Source organism: Pinus tabuliformis, chromosome 5_2 (assembly GCF_031772625.1).
Source record: "Pinus tabuliformis cultivar Carrire ecotype Pingquan chromosome 5_2, CPIR1, whole genome shotgun sequence".
NCBI classification, from domain to species: Eukaryota; Viridiplantae; Streptophyta; class Pinopsida; order Pinales; family Pinaceae; genus Pinus; species Pinus tabuliformis.
In genome coordinates this window covers 388725831-388737856 of record NC_142306.1, presented here as the reverse complement: position 1 = coordinate 388737856, position 12026 = coordinate 388725831, and the positions used below count along the sequence as shown (strand labels likewise).

Below are 12026 nucleotides of genomic sequence, written 5' to 3'. Positions count from 1 at the left end.
AATGGTCTTGAGATGTGGCCCACTGTGATTCATTGTGACAAATAGAGTTGCATTAAGCTCTCTGAAAATTCAATGTTTCCTGATAGATCCAAGCACATAGAGATCAGATACCACCTCATCAAAGACAAAGTTTAGAGAGGTGCTATAAGATTGCAGTACATCTCCACAGATGAGCAAGTAGCAAATATTCTCACCAAACTTCTAGTAAAGGGGAAGTTAGTGTTTTACAAAGACAAGCTAGGGGTGGTAGAGAATCCCTTCATTGCTAGGAGGGAGTGTTGAAGTTATTATAGCATCAAAAGGTCTTATACATAAGTTTGGTGTCTTAGCATGTAGAAGATATTCAATTTCATCTTTAGGTGCTTGCTTGGTGGAGTAAGTGATTTTATGATTTCTTTCCTAACAATAATTTAGGAAAACTACAATAATTAATATAATTAACTATTGTGGACTATTAGGCCAAAGTTTTGAGAATAAATAATAAAATTATTTAAGTGACTTATATAATATCAAATATTGATCTCATGTGAGGCTTAGGATTTAATCCTAGGCATAGATCACCTAGCAAATTAGGGTTAGTTGTTTAAATCCCCATAGTTGAAATATGAATTTGCAGATCTTCAAAACATGGCACTAATATGTCGGTTTAATGGTTTCTAGCCAAAAACAAAAGATTTATATGCTTGGATTTATTCTTCTTAGACAACGAAGTGTGATATCTATTTATGCTCAAAAGGTTTCTTCATAGTACAATTTCAGACACAACAAGAAAGGGACAAATCTCTCAATGAAGGTTTGTGGTTCTGGGGTAGAGTTAGACTCTTTGTAACCCCATGGTTTCCAAGCTTTGATGCAATGAATATGGTTGTAACAACGACTCCAGTTTCGGTAAGGTTACTAAACCTTCCCCTCCCCTTCTGGCACTCCATGGTTTTAGAGGCCATTGGAAACATCCTTGGAAAGTTCACGGCAATAGACTCATATAAACATCAAAGGGCATCTTTACTTTTGTCAGGATGTGTTGAGATGGACCTCAGTAATAGTCTTCCAGATCATCTCCTATTAAAACATGAAAATTTTGAGTGGACATAGGTTCTCGATTATGAGAACACGACTTTCGAATGTCATTATTGTTTCCAAACAAGGCATTTGCAGAATTCTTGCCCTCAAGCAAAAAAGGCTCCAAAAAAAGAAAAAGTGGGCAGGCCCAAAGCAAAGGGGATGGCAGTTCCCAAATTGCACAGAAGAGGAAGAAGAAGAGCTAGAGGAAGATCATCAGAACCCAGAAGAATAGACTCAAGCTAATGGACGTGAAGAGATCAATAATGGAAAAAGAGAAGACATCCAAAGGCGAGTGGTTTCCAAGGAGATCATAGTTTTCGAGAAGTAGGTTTCAAGAGGGGCAAAGCAAATACACATATCTGAAATCTCGGACTTGAACAAAGAAGTCCCACCCCAAGTGGAAGAAAATCATATGGCAATTGTTACATCCACCTCCAATCATGAAGTTTGGAGAAAGGTGGAAAGGAAAAAAGGGAGAAGGGGAAATTAAGTGATTATTATCACACAACCCCGAAATTTTATGTTTTTTTATAATGGTATTATCTTTATAGTGGGCATCAGCAACAAGGTTGTTGTTGATTGAATGCCTTTAGGCGTCTGCAGAATGTCACTTTGTCCTTGTTTTTTCTCAAGTTGAATAAAGTTACGATTTTTTCCTCGGAAAAAAGGAGAAAGAGGTGAGGACATACAATTTTTGGAGGAAGCGACATTTCTAGAGCAAGAGGCTCAAATAACTTAAAGAGAAGTGAGAAGAAGTGCAGTAAGGAATTTCGAGAGAATTTCATGGAGGCCAAGTTTAGGAAAGAGGGAGGTCGAGTTGTTGAAGAAGAGGGTTGAATTGTGAAGTGGGTCACATTATTCAGGGAGGTCGATTTCTCTAGTGTACAAGGGTGGTACGAGACAAGGAGAAAAGGAGGCCAATTCACTGATGAGTCAGGTTAATTCTCTACTGCCAATTAGCTTTAGGTGGTTCAATTTCCAAACTCCAAATTCTTTGAGGTTATTTTTCCTAGTGGGGTCGTGCCCAACGACCATATTTTTCTATGTATTCTCTATGGATCTAAGCCAAAACTTTGCCAAGAACTTTAACGAAGAAAGTGTCAGGTGTAAATTTGTTGTTGTGGTGTGATTGATCTCTTCATTTTATTTCCGTTGAATTCTAAGTTAATATACCAACGTATTTATTTTTTAGCAAATTCAAAAATATTCGAGACAAATATTTTTTGAGGTTTTAATAATTTGTTGAAGTAAAATATGTTAGAATTTACACAAACCCAATAGCCAATATTTAATTCAAAGCAATTAATTATTGAACAAATACACAGCTAAGTTCCTAACACAATATTCAGCAAAAGCAAATAATGATCTGAATCACGTGAATCACAAACAAATTTATGCCCAACAAAAGAGTTTTTCATTAATAAAAACTCAAAACTTACTTGGGCTCTCGTCATAGGATAATGGCCCAAATAAGAAATTACAGATGACAATCCTCGTGATTTGATCCAACAGATCTGCTCTCTTGCAGATCTCAATCTCCAACCCCTCTGCACTCTCTCAGACCCAGCACACGCTCATTGAGATGTTACTCTTAACTTTGTGTTGTTGTTGTGTCTTCTCCTCTCCTTAGTCTTGCTTTTATAATTTTACATTGAGCTAAAACCCTAACCCTAATCTCAAAGTAGTTGACGACAAAGACTCACCTCACTTGAGATTGATGGCTTGTCAAAAATTAGCGAGAAAAGTGATTCCTTGATTTATGCCCTAATTCAAGGAATCTAAGTCGAGTTCCTTTTTTTGTGCATGGTTGGTAGAGGGCAACAAAGATCAACAGTGTTGCAGGTGTTTCAAGCTTAGTTCTAGTAGAGAAATTAGATTGGTTTCTATTGAGACAGTTATTTTGTAAAAGAGTTTTGCCATCAATAAAATTCTCATCAAGCAAAGGGTTTTCTCATATGGGTTCCCTAGTAATTAAAAAAAATGTCTTGAATTGTATGATTGTGTTTTATTTCTGTTCGTAATTCTTATCAGCAGAATAGAATTTCGTGGAAATTCTACATGGCTAAGATTAAAACTTTTTTTTTGTTGATAAGTGGGTGAATCCTGAAAATCACTCTTACCCTGTGGCTGAGAGGCCACTACTCAGGGGCATCTAAGCCGTCAAAGTCACCCGGGGATCGCACCCGACCTGAGCCGCACCAGCGGAAACCATGCTGGATTTTTTGGTATCGGCGAGACTAAAACCGGTGACCTTTGCATACGGAGCGCCTTAACAGCGCGCTCCTTCACCAACTGTTCTATATCTCTTTGATGGCTAAGATTAAAACTTATTAACTTGAGTAATTTACTTTAGTTTTCCCAAGTTTTATTTTAGCTCAATAAGCCAACATATTAATATTAATACATGTTTTTCCAAAGTTAAACTTCGGCTAAGTTACATCAGCAACTTGCTCAACATAGAGCAATTATTCTCAGGAGATGTGGGCAACTTTTGCATGCCTAAACACAAGGCATGTGTAGAAGTACCTGCCCAAGCTACAAACTCCAACACTCCCTCTTAACGAGGGAGCTACTTCTAAAAGAACCTCCTCCACCTAGATCTATCTCCAAGCCCATATTAGTACCTATAGTTGCTCCCTCTAACCCTAAAACCTATCTTACTACCTAACCTAAAACTTGTGCTAAGAACCTATCACAACCAACCATGCTAAGAACCTAACACTCCGGAGCATCTATCAATGACATATCATACAAACTAAGTCTCCTAGCAGTACCTAAAGAATCACTCTTCTTAGTCACTTGTCCCCTTAGATACACCCACATATTGTCCTAACAACCTGTATGACTGCCGTTATCTGATGACAAGCACTATTGTTGCATCCAAGGTCTCTCCCTCTGAACATAGAAGCATCTGTCCATCCCGAAACAAAACTCTATATCCATCATCCTCCAAGGTCAATACTAAGAGCAAGTGTACCATCAACCCTAGAACAAATAACATCCTTGCCACCTCCAAAAATCCTCCTGACTCTAACTAGAATCTAATACGTCCAACAGCCTTTATTGCATGCATGGTGCTAGCTCGACAACTCACATGGCAATGTGAGCCTGTCTCTGAAATACTACAGAACACTGACCTCATCCCCCTCATGTGACTAGATGTTCTATTGTCCACTGGCCATTTTTACAAACTATCTCTACCCTTACTATGCCCAACAACACCTTGTTGACAAGGGCACCACTCTGCCTATGACCAAGTCTTGTTGCACAAACCCTTATCTCAGCTTGTCTTAGCATGTCAATACTTTCTATAGCTACAATTGTTTGATCCTACAGCCTTGGTGATTTTCTTGACTATCCAATGGTTGTTGTCTCACAACAACTACTCCCACATGAACTATAATCAACCCTTGGCAGTTGCTTTTCTGCATGCCTATGAACCATTGATTTACCTGTCGACTCTGGCATCTATGTGCAGCCACTCTAGAAACTGCCGCAACACCCAAGCTCTTTATTGCCACATTGACCGTCTTCACGCTATTATTCATCAACAGTCAGCCATGTCTCTGCTGTAACTTCACTATGTTGGCCAATTTCCTCCTTTCTAGCGACTTGATGCCCCACGACTTGCTCAATTCCCGCAGCACCTTGTCTATTGAATTTTAGCCCCTAGCATGTCATGCTCGGTCACTTCAATCTATAGCTATCGTTGTTCTTGCCAACCAACTCCACGCTCACCTGCACCTGTCCAACCACGATATTTTGCAACTAGTCCCTGCCAAACCAACAATGCCCAAACTGCCCAACATCTTAACACTGACGCTTCTAATCTTGTCAGCCCTAACTCAATTTGTTAGTTGTCAAATCACATCCACCTGCGCAACTTCACTACGAGCCCACAGACAGACCTGCACTCCTACAGTAGCTAAATTCACCGCCCTGACTGACTATGGCAGCTAGGTCAAGCCAGTCATTCCCCCACCCTTATTCTTCTTCTTTTTATTTTTATTTTTAAATTTCCATGCCCACTAAAAAAATTGACCTAGATAAAAAATTGCTCTTGGTCGTTTAAAAATAAATAAATAATTGAATTGTACAATCCCAACCACACCTAACTTCAGCAATATGATACAAACCCAAAACCTATGATTCCAAGATCGATTCAAAGTTGAAGCTTTGATACCATTTTAGAATTTACATGAACCCAGCACCTAGTATTTAATCCAAGCAATTAATTATTGAACAAAAACACAGCTAAGTTCCTAACACATAATATTCAGCAAAAGCAAATTATGACTTGAACCACAAACAAATTTTTTCCCAATAAAAGAGTCCTTCAATAATAAAAACTCAAAACTCACTTAGGCTCCCATCCTAGGATAATGGCCAAACTAAATAATTACATAATACTATACTTCGGATCTTATCCAACAAATCTTCTCTCTCACAAATATGGATCTCCAGCCCCTTTGCACTCTCTTGGACCCAACACATGCTCACTAAGATATCACTCTCAACTTTGTGTTGTTGTTGTGTGCCTTCTCCTCACTTTAACCTTGGTTTTATAACTTTACATTGAGCCAAAACCCTAACCCTAATCTCAAAGTGATTGATGACCAAGATTAGATCTTGCCTCGCTTGAGATCGATGGCTAAGATTTAAACTTATTCACTAAAGTAATTTACTTTAATTTTCCCAAGTTTTATTTTCGCTCAATAAGCCAACATATTAATGTGTTTTTCCTAAGTTAAACTTAGGCTAAGTTACATCAATCTAGTGCAAGTGTTCAAAGAAGATGTGGGCGACTTCTACATACCTAAACACAAGGCTTGTGCAGAAGCACATACTCGAGCTACAAACCTCAACAAAATAAATCAAACTTGGTATGAGAAAAAATTAATATGGTCTAGTTCTGCTAACTAGGAAGTTCAACACTTGAAACTCAAAGTATTCCTCATCCAAACTTTATTTGCCCAATTTTCCCTTGAGTTGTATTTTACATAGTTAAGGCCTTGTGTGATAAGTGTTGTGGCAAATGATCTAATAGACTCATGTTGAACTCATATGCGAATCCCCAATAACTACAACCATTTGATATACAATTACTCTCACAAGTAGCCAATTCCTCGACATATGAGAGGAAATGGATTACATACACTATTATTCATTAAGTGAAGAGAAACTAATTGGAATCTAAAGACACATACCCAGTTGCACTTGAAAAAAAATCATTCACTCATAGTTCCTTCCATACTATTGCTCCAAAAAACCCACCGTACAAATAAGTCCCTCTCTCTCTCTCTCTCTCTCTCTCTCTCTAAATCACCACATCCACGCCCTTTCTCATTACACAAGGATTTCAAGATTGGTGCACCCACACCCTCCCCCCTCACACACAAATTTCAAAATTGGTGGACCCGCAACCATGACACAAAGATCAAACCAAACTTATTATATACCATATCTAACATTCTCAAACTAACAAAAATTAGATGTTAGAATTGAAATTATTATACTAATAATGATAATCTAATTTTAAGGTCACGGCCAAGCCAAACACCACATTGGTGTATGAGACCCCCTTGTTTATGGGACAAAAGACCCACCTCCACACTGCAATTTGAATGCTAAAGTCTACAAAACAGTGGTATGTACTCCACCCCCCCCCAGATTTGAACTTGTGACCTCTTACAAGGAAGCACATGTTCTAAGAGATAAAGGTATAAAATTACATACAACAAGCATATAGGTATCTTGGATATAACCTTTTGCCTAACATAGATTGAAAACATTTCACAATAAATAATTGTTGAATATCCTAGTACCAAGTATAATTATCTCTATATTATACATATGGGATAAGAGCCATTTGGAACACAAAATATTGAAGATGCGGAAGAGATTCATGGCCAATGCATCAAGAGACAAAAATAGAAAAAGTTAGTGCCCCCCACTCAAAACAAAAGTGATGACCAAACTTAAAACATAAAGACACCAATCAAGTAGATTGGAAAATACAAATATTACTAATAGTTACCTAACAAGCTAGACGAAGACTCCAACACCTTAAATTAAACCAATAATTACATTGATTTTGATTTAGAGATGACAAAGATTGGGGCTAAATGTAACTCCGTGCTTATTAGACACCCATCTTCTCGTTGTGGCCATGGAGATTCACACCAACCACATATAAAGATTACACAAGCTAGAAAATAAGTGAGATTTGAAATCAAAATGCCTAGAATAAGGGAAAACTTGAACAATTCCATTCTCAAAATAGAGGATAGAAAACGTCAACATAGGTACCTAATGAGAACAAGACAAAGCCATCATGCTACAAAGAGTATCACCAGAAGCTAGTTGCAACCACCCAAATGCCTTCAGTATTAACAATAGAAAACATATGTAGAGAATATTGCATGTAATCAAACAAAACCCATTTGCTACACACATAAAAATAAAAATAGAAAAAAATTGGACAAAGTATAAGCCTTGAACCACAAATGCATGGTCATTCCTGACATGAGTTAAAAATACATCAAGCTTGCTATATTGGCATTGTTGCAGCTTGCCATAATATTTAAAATCGGAACCGATCCACTTATCAAACCAGTTTTTGAACCGAAATGAGAAAAACCAGACTAGCCAAATCTAATCTCAATGAACTGATCTTTACAAAAATACATGAAATAAGCAATTCTTAATGAAAAAACTATTTTTAGGATTTAAAACCATGATTCCAAACCAATAGAGACAAAATATGCAAAGTTTGTTCATCTATTTACCATGTAAAGGTGAATAAATCAAAATGACATTGAGTGCAATACATATCAGTGGCAAAATACATAATCAATGAGGCTTTAAATGGCCTTTGAAGTCCAAAAACAATGCTACAAACTATGGCGCCACTAGCCTACTACAAGTCTACATATCAATAATCAACATGATCACTTACCATCATGATCAAACTCATCACCACTACTAGACACGGGATCATCAGCACTCTCCGAGCTTACAATGAAGCTCACAAAAACTCCAAATGAGATGTGTGAGGCAAATGAGAGGGGATGAATGCTTTTAAAGGCTTGAACGGGTTGTTTTAGGAGAGAAAGAACCCCCAAATTCCCTCAAAACCACTCACAGATGCCCAAAACAACTGCACGTGGGGTTCGTGGCCGCCACAGCAATGACCCGGCCAATTTATGACAGAATCGGCTGGTTTATGACCGGATTGGTACGAAATCGGGGTCTGCCTCAACCCAAACTAGGTTCATTGAATGGGTTGACTTCTGAGCCTAATGAATCCGCTAGTTTGACCGAGTAGCGGATCGACCAAGACAGTTTTAAATACCATGATTGTTGCCACGTGGGCATTGAGACTACGTTGGCAAATCAAGTCTTCAAAAACAGTTTCGAAGGAAACAGAATGGAAGTTTTAATTCTTGATTAGTTTATTTTACGGTTTTGTGCTTTTATTCTACTAAAGGAGAATAAGAATGGCAAGGAAGACGCTGCAGTCGCAGGGGACGCAGACCCAAATGATGAATGTGAATCGTTTTTTCTCTAATCAAGGTGCAAGGACCGCAAATCTGTGAACCCACTTTGTACTGTTCCTCTTAATGAACTGATCATTATTCTTTTTATTCTATTCGTACCGAGAATTTTCTGTACAATCGATATCACTGTTAGTGTTTGATTTGCATTTCCTTATTGCTGTGGCATAGTATATTTGAATATCCAGGCCTATATAAACAGACTGTTAGACCCTGTTTCTGTGCACTTCATAAACCTGTTTGTTATTTGGATCTTGGGAGGTTATCTGCACTTATAGATTCATCAGAGCATCATATTAAGCATGTTTATTAGCTATGCTGTTACAAACCCCGAATTAGCAGCAAGGTTCCAAAGCTGTTAATTATGTTGGTCTCCTGTTGATCAGGAGATTCATGAACAGATCAAAGGGCTGCCATGGCACGCTACGAACATTTGCATATCACACATGTACTTCAAGGGCCGATGAACCAAACGGTTTGAGGGGTAAATATTTTTGTTCATTTATTCATTCAATGTAAAACAATCAGAAGCTTTTGGTCAACCCAGACAAAATTTTAAAGGCATTCAAAGTCTACCATAATCTGAGAAATAGGGCGCCCTAGCAACTCGTGTACACCACACATATACTTCAAACCAATCAACCGCTTTGGGAGACAAATACTTATGCACTTATTCAATGTGACACGACCAGCTGCTTCAAGTCAACACTTAAAACTTTATTAGCGAACTCGTATTCAGCCCACTGCAACAGTATCACGAATAAAGCAAATGTTCTTTACAATACATAACAACTGTTTCACGAAAATGTCAGATCCGAACGGATAAAATAAAACCCTTGCACTAACATCCATCCAAACCCTAACCCTAGGATTTAATTCAGGCATTCCCCACTTCGATGAAAAGAGAAGTTTAACAATGATTATGACCTAATCATGATCAACAGCCATAAACAATCCAAAATTCAAGAAAATGTAGCAAAATAGGGGTAACTAAATTAAATGATATATGGGAGAAGATATCAGGCGAGGCAATTACCTGGCTGAACTTGGTATCGAGAGTTCGCTTAACCTCTTCATAAGCTCGACGGAGGTTGAAGAACTCCCTGCGGGCGTTGTCCGAAATGAGGAGCTTCGACATGCCATCCCAGTCGATCGTCTTAGCAGCCTTCTCCACGATCTTCTTTCCGCTCATTTTTACCGTGCGATTGGATCCTGCGACCTACGTTTCAATTTTCTGAGACTTTCTCGCACCCTTGGCCCGCTCTATCCTCCGATAAATAAATGGAAGGATTCTATTCCAGAGGCCGCGTATAAAAATGATATTAATAATAATTTGTTTCCCTTCGAGCTTGCCTGGTCGTGCGCATCTTTCCGCATGCAAGAAGCAGTCGGTCGGCAGGGTTAATCCTTCCGGTGACTGTAATATTCCTGCGGATAATAGTTATAACCTATTTGATACTAACGATAACAGATTTGGTAGTATGAATAATAACGATTTATCGAACAGTGGTAGCGTAAATAGATATGGTAGTATGAATAATAACGGTTTATCGAATAGTGGTAGCGTAAATATGAATAATTCTATGAGCATGGATGATAGGAATATTAACATTAGTATGATAGGAATATTAACATTAGTATAGGGGTTAAGAATAATGACCCATATAGTTATAGCGTTAACAATAATATGAAACATTTATATAATGATAATAATGAGGTATTGAATCGTAACATTAATGATTATAATAACATTATTAATGGTAATTGTAATATCATTCATGAGGATATTAAGGTGGATCTTATTAACAATAACAATAAAAATGTTATTAATTATTCATATAAGGTTAATAACAATAAAAATGTTATTAACTATTCATATAAGGATAATATCAATAAGAATATTATTAATTATTCATATAAGGATAATACCAATAAAAATATTATTAATTATTCATATAAGGATAATAACAATAAGAATAATAATAGTAGGAATTATAATAGTTGTAATGTTATACATGAGAATAATAATAATAGTATGAATAATATTGGTTCGGATAACAGTTTTAGTGATTCTAATAATAATATTTTATTCCATGATGATAAATATTTTCTTAACAATATCAAGGATAAGGTCTCGGTTATTCCTCCCCCTTCTTCTCGGAATAATAAGGTTGTTAACCTTTCTAGTTTTTCTTTCTCCCCTTCTGTTTTTAGCCTTTTAAGCAAGGGTTTAAATTTTGCCCTTGCCCCTAGAAGCATCCCGGTGGATGACATTATTTGCGACGTAGAATACGGGATTAGGGATCTTCCGGATAATATCAAGGACACTATTAGGCAGGATTGTGCTGTCGTCCTTAGAAAGGCTAAGCCCCCTCGGAAGAACCTCAGCAATGAGGAATTCTCTGCCCTGAAATCCTTAAATCAGAACGAAGATATTGTCGTTCTAAAGGCTGATAAAGGAGGGGCTACGGTTATCCTTAACAAGGATGATTACCGTAAGAAGATGTTAGATCATCTTCACAATAGTGGCAGTTATAAAAAACTGCCCAAGAACCCTCTGAAGAAGATTTCTAGGACAGTGGCTCTCGCCATCAAGTCTAGTAGCTCGGTGAGTTCCCTGTGCCACAAACTCATTGAGAGCAGTCCCATTGCTCCTAGGATCTATGGGTTACCTAAGATCCACAAGGAAGGGGCCCCTCTGAGGCCTATCGTCAACACCATTGGTGGTCCAACCTACCTTCTTGCTAAGTTCCTTGCTCTCAAACTTAAGCCCCTTGTCGGCCGCACTGAGTCCTTCGTTAAAGACTCTGCTTCCTTCATTAAGGAGCTTAAGGATATTAGGCTGGACCCTGAGGACATTCTTGTCAGCTTTGATGTGGTCTCTCTTTATACTTGCATCCCTATAAAGGAGGCCTTGGAAGTGATCTATCGCCTAACAGATCCCGATACCGCGCATCTGGTTGAGATCTGTCTCACTTCCACTTTCTTCTGTTTCGAGGGTGAATTCTTTGAACAGACTTGTGGTGTTGCCATGGGCTTCCCCCTTTCCCTGATTGTTGCGAATCTTTTTATGGAAGATTTCGAAGCCAAAGCTTTAGCCTCTGCTCGTCTCCTTCCGAAGCTTTGGAAAAGGCATGTGGATGACACTAACGTCATCTGGTCCCATGGCCAAGAGGAGTTGGATCACTTCTTCAATCACCTCAACAGTCAGTCCTCTGCCATTAAGTTCACCATGGAGAAAGAGGTCAATGGTGCCTCCCTTTCCTAGATATTCTTATTTCTAGGAATAAGGATGGCTATCTCTCCCACTCTGTGTTCCGGAAGAAAACGCATACTGAGCAGTATCTTCATGCTGATTCCCATCATTTCCCTGCTAAGAAGATGGGTGTTCTTAACACCCTCGCTACT

The 12026-nt window shown here is 38.2% G+C and overlaps 1 protein-coding gene across 1 annotated transcript in view; it reads right to left on the bottom strand.

The window, feature by feature from the left end:
• Window positions 1–10105, bottom strand: part of LOC149159149 (ATP synthase subunit d, mitochondrial-like) — a 55919-nt gene extending 45814 nt beyond the window's left edge. The window contains exon 1 of the mRNA XM_089436410.1: window positions 9655–10105. Within this exon, the coding sequence (XP_089292536.1) occupies window positions 9655–9810 (156 nt within the window). The 5' untranslated portion in view covers window positions 9811–10105. The remainder of the gene's footprint in view (window positions 1–9654) is intronic.
• Window positions 10106–12026: the final 1921 nt, after the last annotated feature.